Source organism: Tetrao urogallus (assembly GCF_951394365.1).
Source record: "Tetrao urogallus genome assembly, chromosome: Z".
Taxonomy (NCBI): domain Eukaryota; kingdom Metazoa; phylum Chordata; class Aves; order Galliformes; family Phasianidae; genus Tetrao; species Tetrao urogallus.
The window spans coordinates 35128140-35141110 of record NC_136816.1 but is presented as its reverse complement, the minus strand read 5'-3'; the positions used below and the strand labels follow the sequence as shown (position 1 = coordinate 35141110).

The window sequence follows — 12971 nt, the reverse complement described above, 5'->3', positions numbered from 1 at the left end:
AGATAGATGGGTCCATTTGCCTCTGTAAAAGCTGGCTTGTGGGAGACCTGACTCTTTGTACTGAGTTCTGCCTGCAGTTCAGCTGTGTAGCTGTCTTCTGAATTACATCCTTTCACGGTGTGAATGAGATGGTGATGGTTAGGTCATTGCTAACTCTAGCCCTTACCTTGACAGCTCAGAGTGCTGCAACTGTAAGGCAGTTTGTTCTCACAATGCTCATACTGCAAATTTTTTCGATCAGGTAAGAGCCAGTGATTGTAATTGTCACTGAATTATGCTTCCTCTTAAGGTCAGGGAGATTTTTATCATTGATTCCCTACAAGAATAATTATTGTTTCACCTATTCCAGCATTTTGCCCAGTTGGGAAATATTTCTGCTTTTAGAAGAGCCAATACTCTGTATGTAAGCTTTTCACATAAAGCTAAGCATTAACACTGGGGATACCTATAAAATATTTTAAATGTAATCTGATAATAGGTAGCGCAATATGTTGATGCTGCTTTGTATTTATGTAGGTACTGGTAACTGCTATTGCAAATAACATGTCAACCTTTAAAAAACACTAAAGAAACTCTTGTTCTTCTAGCATTTGCAATCTATTTACAAAGGCTTTTTCTTTCTTTTTTTTTTTCTCTTCTCCATGTACAGGTAGTGGCCCAATTGTGGATCCAGACGTTTATGGTATATATTTGATTTTCTTTTTCTTTTCTTTTAATTATAGAAATGTAGAAGCTCAAACTACTAAAAGACTGTATGTCAATCTCAGCTAAACTGAAATGGCACATATTACAATAGAATTCTGAAAGGTATTTTGTATTGTTCATTCTTCTCCTGCTTTATATTATTTAAAATCAATGAGGGCAATATGACGTTTTACTTGTCCTACTGCTTTTGATTCACATTAGGAAAGGCATAAATCCACCACTACAAATGGTTGCAATTGGTCCTATAAAGTGACAGCTGTCTGATGTAGCTCAGAGGCATGAGATTTGGTGAGGCATTTTGCAGAGGAAAGGAAGTTCATGATTTCTCCTTATATAACTTAATTTATTTTTCAGGAATGTTTCCGTACTTGTTTAGCCTCCAAAAATGTACCCCTAAATCCCACTTAAAAATGAAGTTGGCACAAGTAAGTTTTCCTGTAGGCAATTCATTTTTCTCTGCCCTCTCATTTGTACCTTCCTTTAATCTCTCTTGCATAAGCAGAGCATCAGCTCAGTGATATCTGAGTGAGTGCCAGAAGATTTGATGACATGGTGTTCACATTAGCTTTTTAGATAGGCAAAATGTTTTAGACTGTACCTAGTGAAAGTCAGCATGCACTGGAATAGAAGCTGTAAGCAGAAAAACAACTAGTTAGTTTTACATAACATTCTGGTGATCATGAAAGTCTATCCTAACTAACATACCCAAACACCCCCTAGCTTCTAATGGGAGCTTGATCCTATTTGGAGTACTTTTATTTGGATGAAATGGCCCATAACTCAAGTTTCCTTAAGCTGATTTAAATGTTATTGCTTTGATTCCATTCCATGTCATTAAACTTTAGCAAATGTGCAATTGAAACATCATTTTGGCTTAAAGTGCTCAGAAATACTAAACACTTCCCCTTCTTCTCTTTGCAAAGTTTTTTTTTTTTTTTGGAGAGATGCATATGGTGGTGGCAGTTGGCACAGGTTCTGACTTACATTCTATTACATAAGGTACATACATGAGGATTGTGGTTCTGAGTTTTTTGTCTGGGTCCTAGTGCATGTATCTGGCTCTCACCTTGCGAGCACTGTGCTTCAAATGACTTTGGTAGGCTCTGTTGAAATGTGCGCTCTGAGTTGTGCAAGTGAATCTGAGCCAGCAAGATCTTGTCCTGATGAAAGCAGTATTCCTTTTTATTTCTGGCTTTTCTCTCTGCTGTTTGAAATAGCTGTCTTTGATCTTTGCTTCAGTGACTCAGTACTTGCTTTGAGAAACACTTTGCAGTCTAGAGTGTTTCCCTAATTATTGTAAATTCACAAACCCAGTTGGTGAGATTAATATATAAGGCAGGCTGGAAAGACAAGAAACTCCCTCACTTCCGCGAAGAACCAGGGCCTGCGTGGTGGTCAGGGACCCACTGGGATTGCCTCCCTCTGGAGACGGAGCCTTTTCCATGACTCCTGTTCATATGGCTTGATCCCTGTGCTGATGTTTACTCACAGCTTGGATGGTGCTAAAAGGAAGGTTTACGGCCCACTCCCTCCCTCAGGACCTGACCTTCTGTGTTCTGCACTCCCTATGAGATGGTTTTCAAAGGCTTCTCATTATGTGCTTTAAAAATACTGTGGGAAACAGATCCGATGAGGCAGCAGTAGCCTGTGCCATGCTGTGTTTTCTTGGGGTTCTTGTCTTGGGCCTGTGGATAGTGTGGGCTTCCTGCAAAATGTGAAGAAGAGAGCTGTTGTGATGCTGCGTGGGGAGAGGCAGTGGAAGGCAGTGCCGCCTGCCTGGGGCTGAGCAGGAAACTGATGCCAAGCCATCTTCTTCGGCTCCTAGCTCATGTCTCCATGACATGCTGCTTCTAACATGGTTACGTGAGAGACAATGTGCCCTGAAGCATTCAGCCCCAAGGGAGCTGTGCAAAATGACTTCCTGGTTCTTATTGTGGTGATCTCATCTGTGTCCCAGCTGCTTAGCACCTTGCTTATAGAACAGCAGCAGGATACTGCAGCTCAAGATGTTGGCACGGTTATAGGTGATGTATAAGGTGCTAGGCACCAGGGAATCTGGCCCTGAAGCTATACAAGTCCCAGAGAGTGAGTCGAGAGGCGTGACCCTGTCTCTATCAGAATGCTATGTGTCTGTAGCAGGATTTTGTAATGAAGTGAACAAGAATTTGCTTAAGTCAGAATTGCTGATTTTGGCTAGATAGCTGTTGTGTGTGTTTTCCTTGCCTCCTGGCTCGCCCATTTCAAGACGACTTGAAAATCTGGCAATAATTCACAAGTAAATGCTTCACACTTATACAGTAGGAAACGGCAGTGCAACACGAGTGTACTGAAATGGCCTACATTTTCTCTTGCCCATTTTAACGTATAACTGTATTCAGAGGATTCACAGGCCAGACTTGAAATGCTTTGCATAGTTCTCATTAATCCTTCAGGATATGCTTCCCAGTAGCTTAGGACAAATTTGAACATAAACAGAATGGCAAAGAGCATCAGATTTTACCTTCCATGATTTATAGGTAAGATTAAGAGCAGAAAAAAACAAAACCAAAACTCTCTTGAAACTTTGTGTTATAGAGACTAGTGAAGGCTCTAAATATTTGTTTTATTTATTGGCCTTGTTGTAAAGCTACTGTAAGTATGGGCTTGGTCAAAATTATCTTAGTGAAGACACGGAGCAGCTAATTGTACAGGAAGCCCGTTCTCATAAGCTGAGATGCTTGTTACAAACAGGATTCTGCTCCGGTGAAGAGCCTGTGTACTGCCTACAAATAAATAAAACAGAAGTCTCCTCCTTTGCTGTAGCAAAATGTGTAGTAAGAGGCTGGTCTGCACAGTTCCTTGTCTCAAAGGCTTGGCTGCTCGTGCAGGTGAGCCGTTTGGGTAGGGTTTATGCTGCCTAGAGTTAGGAATACTGTTTGTTTGCCTTTCATTAGTATTTTGACCTCATCGTCGAGGAAGCTGTAGACATAGATACAGTGCTGAGTTGGAGAGTTCAAATGGTAAAAGACCAGGAAATTAAATTTTGTTTCCCATGAAAGTTCTGTAGACATAATATGTATTTTGACTTGAAAAAATCCTATCCTTCGGCATGTGTGGTATAGAGCCAGAGCAGACTACGTGAGCTGATTAGACAACCCGACTGTACTGACTGTAGCACTGGTGGCAGAGTGTGGGTTCACATCCAAAAAAATCTGCAGCCTGCTGAGTGTTTTACAGACAGAAAATGTGTTTGTGCATGCATGAAGATCAAAAACCTGGTGCCGCTTGTTGCTAGCAGTGCCAGCTGAGCTCTCCAAAATGGCCTTGGGAGCTAAAGAAGACAAATTCTACCAAGGCACAGCCCTTCCTTCCTCCCCATGCTAAGCAGCAAGGGTTAATGCCTGTGCGGTTAGTGAAAGCTGTGCCTCTGCACTTTGCATTTTTCATATTCACAGCTATGATTTCATCTGTAGGCTCATGGAACTGTTTTTAATCAAAATGTACAAAGAAATGCACAATTAATTGCTAATTTAAATTACAATGCTGGAGGTGCATTAGTAATAGATGCGGTTATTGCCCTTGTTTCTTTCATCTGCACACTCTGCAGTCATAAAATTGAAACATTATGTATATTTCCAGATGTAATCTTAAAATATATTCTGTTCTGTATTTTAATGTATGTATCTCTAAGTAAATATGAATAGTATTTAATTATTTTTATCTCATTGGAATAAATTTGACGGAAAATCATGGACTGTAAATATATTTGTTTCATTTTTAAATAATTATAAATAATTGAAGCCTGTTCATCCTTTTGATGGAATAGATTCAAATGCACACCTCTGTCAGTAGGAATACTTTGATAAATCAAATTTCTTCATACTGTTTCAGGCATATAATTCTTTAAAGTTTTATCTGTATGACAGTTTGTCATGCTAGACTGTAACCCTTGTACACTCAATAATATATTTTAATTACTTTTTAAACTAAGAAAAACTGGTATTTCACATTTGATAGTTATAAATGAGCTAAAAAGCCATGCTGAGTTCACCTCAGCTCGACAGAAGTCCCCACGCTAATTTCTAAGACAGTCCTATATTTGGCTGAATACAAGGCTGGAGAAGTTCAGTGTAGAGGGCAGTCTTTCATTTTTAATGGGAAGTCAGAAACACATAAAAATAGCTTTATGAATGGAGTTCTTATTTAACTCTAGGTTTTCCAGTAGAGAGATGACGACATAGACTGCTTCTCTATAAAGCTGCAGAGAGAGCAACCTTCTGTTTTCAAGTTTGTCAGTCACAACATATTTGTTTAAAGTTGTCTGTGACAGGGATCTCCTCCATAGTATACCAGATACAAAAGCAAGTATGTATTGAGATATGCTATTGACCTTACTGTGTTGCAGAGCTGAAATAATAAAGACAACTCTTTCCCTTCTGAATTTAAGAAATAATAAAAGCAACCCTTTTTCCCCCTTTCTTAAGAATATGAAACCACGCCTAATGATCTTGGAGACACCACAAATAACAGTAATCAAATCACTTCTCCGGATGTTTCCAACAAAGAGAATGAAGATAGCATCACTGTAAGTATATACATTATTTCCTGATCCCTAATCTTGGCAGACTTTCTGTATATAACCAGTGAAACTATGGAGATTGTAATAGGACTCTATGCTACTAGAAAACAGAGCTATTACCACAAATGACCCAAAATCAGAAAAAAGAAAACGTTAGAGCAGTGCCTCCCACTCTGACCCTCGTCCCCTCTTTTGAAAGAGTGAATTACTTCCCAAGTGAAATTGCTATTTAATTTGTTTCATGCTCTTCTGAGCAACTAAGTGTAAATTTTTAGGCCAAGACTCTGCTTCTAATTTAAGCCAAAGAGAACAACTCTTTATTTACAAAACAAAGACATCCAAGGCAATTTAAAAATTGTTGTTTGAATACAGTCCTTCAGCTTCTCCTCAGGAGAGGTCATGCTGTAATGAACTCTCAGACACTTAACTTCGTCTCTAAAATGTGATTTTATCTATTTTTTTTTATAAGAGCACTTGTATTTGACTTCAGCACATGCAGTTGTATTGGTGGGTCTCCTCACTTGTATCCTTGCATCTCATGCTGTCCTACTGAGCTGCTGGAGAGCAGCAGCAGGTGAACAGTTACCATGGCTGTCCGCAACACCAGTCACCCTGCACAGTAGCAGGAGGGGGAAAGCCTGTGCACTGTGGCTCAGGGAGCCAGCTGTGATATGGGGAGAGGCAGGAAAGGAAGGTCTGCCAGCTGGTGTTGTCTCAGTGAATGCTTCACCGTGATAGACTGTGCTGAAAAACTGGGAGGATCTCAGGCACTCTTATCTCCTCTGATAGTAGCACCACTGAGTGACTGAGATTGGAAGGGACTTCTGAAAATTGTTTGGTTTTCTCACCCACAGGCTCAAACTGGGGCTGGCAATAGCAGTCGCAGGTCTCTGTTTTTAATATCTCCAGGATTGGAGGCTCCACAGCCAACTTGGGCAATCCGTGGTAGTGTTCAACAACTCTCACAGTAAATCATAGTATCATAGAATGGTTCGGGTTTGAAGGGACCTTTATGATTGTCTAGTTCCTACCCCATTCCTATAGGCAGGAACACCTCCCTCTAGACCAGGTTGAACAAGGCCCTATCCAGCCTGGCCTTGAATGCATTCAGGAAGGGAGCATCCACAACCTCTGTGGCTAACCTCTTCCAGTGTTTCACCATCCTCACAGTAACAAATTTCTTCTCATTATCTAGTCTAAATCTACTCTTTTTCAGTTTAAAACCATTTCTCTTTGTCCTGCCACTACCTACTTTTATAAAAAGTCCCTCTCTAGTTTTTCTGTAGGTCCCTTTCAGGTTGGAAGGCTGCTGTAAGGTCTTGGAGCATTCTCTTCTCCAGGCTGAAGGGCCCCAGCTCTCTCAGCCTGTTCATGTAGGGGAGGTGCTCCAGCCCTCTGATCATCTTTGTTCTTCCTCCTCTTCCAGCAACTCCTTGTTCTTCCTGTGCTGAGGCTTCAGAACTGGATGCAGATTTTTTCTGACACGTTTTACTTTTTTGCTTTCCTGTAACATGCCACTCTGTGTCCCTTCCCCACCTTGAACATGTAAGATGTTGAAAAAGTGGTTCTCAGAAGTTCTCTGAATCTCTAGTCTCCGTAGGGTGGAAGAAACCTCAACAAGTAGCAGTTTTCTGTCGTCTTTGATCTGAGTGCAAATGCCTCCTGATTGAAATGAATTTCTTAATAACTGGGTTAATAAAGATGAATGTCTTTGAAGATAGTTCATGAGAGCAAAACAAATCGACTTGTTTGTGTCCTCTTTTTATAGGTGTATGTTGTGGTGGGAATTGCCGCACTGGTATGCACTGGCTTAGTAATAATGCTCATTATTCTGAAGTTTGGAAGACACTCTAAGTTTGGGATGAAAGGTAAGCAGTATTGTTTTTTATGTCTTCCATAATAGCTGTGGATTGTATAAGCTTACATATTAAGGCTTCTGCACCAAGAACAGTTGAGATAACCAAATGAATGGCAATCACAATTAGTGTCTCATTCATTCATCAGGTAAGTAAAGGCAGAGACAGATGCAAGTTGGAATACAGAATTTTGGATCAAGCTGTTCTGCTCTTTTTTTTTATGACAAATACCATTTCTTTCCATTCTTCTGAATAGCCACATACAACACCTCCTGGAGTAAAATACTGAGTCAGTGTAGGGAGGAAGAAAGTAGGAAGTTAAATTTATTTTGATATGACTTAGAATACAATTATTTGATGGGAATCCATGCTGTATAAAAGCATACTGCAAATGTTGCCTTAAGATAATAGATGTGAAGAAAAACAGTGGCAAGAGTAGAAGGTGTATTTGCAGTGCCTGCTGTTTTACAGGACTATCTGACGGATGCATTTTTGTGAGTTGCTGTGTGTATATTGGTAAGTGTCAGCTGGAGAGGATGGCAAGTGATCAAGTCCCTTTGGGAGGGAGACATCTCAGCTCTTCCACTTATTCATTTTTTTAATTTTACAGCTTGATGGAGGGACATGTAACACGGGTGTACAAAGAGCTATAACTCTATTACTGTATTATTTTACTGATCACATCAAACATAATTTGGAGATATTAGTAGAACTGTAATCCAAGAAAAAAAAAAAAAGGGGGGGAAAGGAAGAAATAAAAGAAAAATAAAAGAAAAATGAGGACTAAATGTTTCTTTACTGCATACAAAAGAGATACTTTTATTTTTAGGGTGTGTAGTTGAGGGCCTGTAGAGGGAGAGGTAACTAGACTTTCGTTAGGCTCCTGTTAACCATATGTTCTTTCTCTCATTACTGCTTATGACATATTACCACAAGGATGCAAACTTCAGAGACTGGCTTATCCTTGGCAATACTCTTCTCAGAGATACCTACTGTATATTTGGTGTTTCTGTATTCTACCTAGAGAAGAGTTCCTGGAGCAGATGAGGTTTGAGCAGAGCAGAAGTTTAGATAGTCCAAGGATAGTAACTTTTTCCCTTACCTCTTTTTGTTGTGGTCTTTTGGTAACATTAAAAGAGAGCAGTCATTGTAAAATATCCTGAAAAACAACATTGAGCCTGCAGCTCATGGTCTTGGCCAGATACTATAGAAAACTTCCAACAACTGAACAAATGTTAAATGTAAATTTTATTTTTGTGCAGAGCTTTCTGAATTGCAAATAGAAAGCAACTTAGTGGAAGCTGAATGAGAGTGGTGATTGGCAGCATCTAATGTTAGCTCTTTAAAGCCAAATGTATCTTCCAAAATTTGCACGTGTATTTCAACACACTGGAGAAATTAAGAAGGAAACTGTACCCTGAGGGTGAATGTGCAAAGATTTATTTTGCCTGATAAGAAACTTAATTACCTTCTTGGGAGCACTCAATATGGCAGCCATGTTTTGGTATCAAGTTTTGGTATCATGTTTTGGTTTCAAGTAGAACTTTTGCACAAAAATAAGTCTTAGATGATCAGTAGGTTTAACTTTTGTGGTTCTTTTGTTGCAGTTGATTAGGTAGGTCATATTTTAATAAGGGTACACTTTCTGGATAATGACTGTGAAATTATGAGAAGGCAGCAACCTCAAGTGTGGAGTTTATTTTATTCTCTAAATATAACCAGTGATGGTTACCAAGAGCGGTAATACGAGTTCACAGTTCACAGACATAGTATGTGTGGCACAGACATAGTATGTGTGGCAATTGTGAAATGTCACTGTGAGCTACAAATAAGTGTTAAATGTTTCATTAGAAAAGAATGACCTTCTGTTTTCTGTGATGTGAACCTCAAACTCCTCCAGAGTTTGCATTCACACCTGAACTTCTAAGTATAGCTCTACCAATGACACTGCATCCCAGATACACTCTCTTAATTAATATAATCAGTATGTTTACTATATTAAGGCAATACTTAATGGCCTGAGATCATAGCACCATTTTGATAAGTCATATCCAGAATAATAATATTACCTCCTCTGAAAAGTCTACTGCATAAATATATGTTGGTAATTAATACAACCTGAGGCATTTGACTGTAAGTAAAATAATGCAAAGGTGAAGAGAGTTTTTTTACATTAAATTTTGGTCAGTATAATGTGAAGTTCTGGGAAAAAAATGGATCAGATCTGTGAACTCCTTGAGTCATATGTCTTCGAATTCAGTGACAGCAAAATTATTTCCAACTTTGCGTATAGACATTGTTTCATATTTGGTGCTGTGGGGTAATGGGGAAAATAAAATATCTAGATTGCCTTGGAAAATAGTTATTAATTTTTTTTTTAAATTTCATCAAATATTCCCCAAAATTTGAATGCATGTTTTGCATTCATAAAAGGCAGTTCTTCATTCTTCTGCTGCTTTATGGACATGCAATACTGTCACCTCAGACACCTTATCATTAAAAATCTCTCCACTCTTCCTTAGGAAGTAATTTAGGAAAAAAAACAAAAACTAAAAAACTAATCACCCAGTAGCTGGATCAATCAGACTGGCATTCAGTAGTGTTTTTGATTTAGCCTTATACATGAAAGAGGGAAAAAGTGTTCTATTAAGGTTGGACAAAAGTATGCTAATAGGCACCACTCCTTTATATCCTGAAGAAAAAAAACTTTATATATGGGATAAAATTTTCATCCCGTTTGGGTTAATGGAAGACATTTGCATCATATTGAATACTTTGTTTTATACATCATACATTTTAGTGCTTGTTTATCCTATTTTTTTTTCACGGGCATCATCTGTCCCATACTTGCACTGTGTCCTTGCTGAATAATTCTGTGCTTACAGAGCTTGAAAATGGTTGGAGTGTGGGACTGACAGTATCTAATCTCTTCAGAAGGAGATGTGGCATGAGAGGTTGTTGTCTGAACTACAGTGCATAAGAGCTGGCTGTACCTGGAAGCTCTGTGCTGAGCAACCACAGAGTGCCATAGAGCCAATGTGCCTCCCCTTGCCTTCTTCCTGTAACTACAGGAAGTAGTTCCTCCTGTAGTTACAGGAAGAGCAGAAAAGAATCTAGTTTGTGTGATAAGGAGCCTCATGCCTCTGCAGGCTTCCAGTCCATTGGCTATTCTAATAACCTCTTAGCAAGATGTACAGAAGAGCTGTAAAAAGAGGTAAAAATAACTTCTCTTTTGCTTTTCTCTTCATATTGTCTATCTCAGATGAGAGGGCAGCTTGAAATATGTTCATTTCACTCAGTTACCTTTCCAAACTGTAGTAGCAGTTCACTTGTTCACCACCAGTAATAAAACCAGAGTATTTTGTTTGCGTTTGTTCTAGATTCTAGCTGGAGTTGAGTTGCACCATATAAGGAAGTTTTTCTTATATTTGTGTTGCTTCTTTTCACTTGTCTTCTAGAACCTGGAGAGATAGTAGTTTCTGATGATTGATTTCAGGAACTGTATTAATTTAGGGTGTGTCTGCAGTCTGTGCAAGAGCAGATTTAAAATATGATTAGTATGAAAAAATACACTGGTCTGTGAATGGTGTGCTAGACTTCCAGATATCACTGAAAAATTCATCAGGGTAACTGGTGAAACCTAGATATCTCTTTTTTTCTCTGCTTGTGTACATTTTAAGCACCTTTTTATATGGAGTCTGTTGAGAACAGCTTTGTGTGGAGCTTTTGGTTGCTTCGGTCTGGAGGTGAGGCTTTTAGGCTTTTGCAAGATGCTGCAGTATGAATGTTGAATGGTTCAGTTAATTTCTTAAATGTATTCATTAGGATTTGTGGGTTACTCTTATAAAACACCTTGGCTTGCTTGCCTGCTGGAGGATGTGAAAGTTCTTACAGTGGGAATTCTCTGAAGTCTGCCAGGATGTCTCTATCTCATTTTTTGTGTATGTCTGACTCCATCTAACCAGCTTATGAAACTGAAAAATAACGAAAGGGAACTAAAGTAAAGTGGGCAGGAGAAGGCTTGTGATCTCCCTGGGAGAATTAATGGAAGAATTATTCTAGTCCTGTTTTTTATTCTATTCCTCCTGTTGAAAAAATGGCTGTAAATAAACAGCTAGTTGCAAAATAACCAACTTTATGTTTTGCAAATGTTAATATAGCACGGATGTAAGCATGGAGGAAACTGATGTAAGATAGGTCAGTGGATAAAGTTTGAAACAGCATAATTAAAAGGATGAAAACATTTTTACTAATTTGAACCATAGTAAATTGTAGCATGGGATGCCTGTATTCCAGCAAGAGGACAATATACATAGCACTTCTTTACTTGCTAGATGCACTGGAAGTGGATGGCTGCAGACCAGAGTGTTACTGCAACTGTTTTATTGCTATGATAGACAGTTTCTGAACATTTTACCAAAGACAGAAAGGAGGAAAAACCCACCTCTCACTAAAGCTGCCCCTTTTCTCATAAGAAAGTAACAAATAGAATCTGACAGAAGTAGAGGGAAACATATGTGTACTTAATCCCACTGGGGCTAGAGGGTTTTTTGAATGTTTGTATGAAGCTTCTGTCTGTGTTTTGAGACTTGTGCAGCAGGGCAAAGGAAGGGAACAAACAGAGTCTGAAATTCCCATCACACTTAGCCTGTGCTAGCTGTCTTCTCATGTCTGTGAGCTTGAAGGTCACACTTTGAATGACGTTTCTTCTTCCTTGATCTCTTTCTGAACTGCCTACCATGTCCTAACTGGAACTGCTGTCCGTGAATGATTTGCCCCTGTTGTGATCTTTATAGTCCTTACAGCTCAGGGTACAGAAATTTGGCTTTCTTTGACCAGACATCAAGTGGGTTGATTCAGAGAATAAAGCAGTATTCCTTTAGGGACAAACAACCCCGAAATAGTACCTTTCCTTCAAGACCTTGCTAGCTGCTTGTTATGACTTTTGTGTGTCGCTTGGAGTATCAGTCGGAATGCCATGCATTTTCACCAAGCTGATTAAAAGTTGGGAAGAAACACATAGATTTTGCCTAACAAGGTCAAAACTGAATTTTACCCTACTTCAGGATAGCTTCATCTCTCAAGTGATTTCTGTATCTTTTGTTCTAGCCCACAAAGTTCCTTGAAAACTTCTTTCTTAAAAGATACTAGTTATCTCAATACAAGCACATTCATAATGACAGATTTCCTTTTCTTCTTCTGTGTATCATTTATTGTATTGCTTTGGCTTGTAAACTTCCGCTATATTTTGAGCATTGGTATGAAAGACAGTGTAGGAGAAGGCAGAGTGAAACTCATCTTCAGATGTAGCAGATTTCTCAACTGTCTTACAATATTGTAATTTAGGTAAAAAGCTCAGAACGGTGGTATGTAGCGTCCTTACTGAGTAATATTTTCATTCTGCACTTGTGATAACCACTTCTGACAGAATGTCTCAATAACACTTTCAAGTCTTGAATCCTCATTTGCCCAATTGTATTTATGTAGAAGAGACAGGTTAGAAAACAGATGGAAAGAGAACAATCCAGCCAGTTTCTAGAGCTCTACTTTGATATCAGTTGAGGCTTACAGAAATAAGCCCTAAAACAAGGCTTAATCAAGGTAGTAGCAAAACCGAAGAGTCAGACCTAAAGGTGTAAACTGCAGAGAGCTGACCTACATTCAGCCTGTGTCCATGCTGCATTACTTTACAGAGCCTAGAGTTTCTCTTCCAGTTTCTTAAGTGCAATGCCTGAACACTTACATGCTTTTTTATGAACTTTTGTCCATACACAGATCATACTGTTTTAAGAACGCGCTATTTGTGAGAACAAATAGTGGTCTAGCCCTTAACGACTTTTAGAAAGAAAGGA

The 12971-nt window shown here is 39.0% G+C and overlaps 1 protein-coding gene across 1 annotated transcript in view; it reads left to right on the top strand.

The window, feature by feature from the left end:
• Window positions 1-12971, top strand: part of NTRK2 (neurotrophic receptor tyrosine kinase 2) — a gene marked incomplete at both ends in the record, with an annotated part of 200950 nt that overhangs the window by 50744 nt on the left and 137235 nt on the right. The window contains 3 exons of the mRNA XM_079548056.1: window positions 654-682; window positions 5169-5269; window positions 7032-7131. Of these exons, the coding sequence (XP_079404182.1) occupies window positions 654-682; window positions 5169-5269; window positions 7032-7131 (230 nt within the window). The remainder of the gene's footprint in view (window positions 1-653; window positions 683-5168; window positions 5270-7031; window positions 7132-12971) is intronic.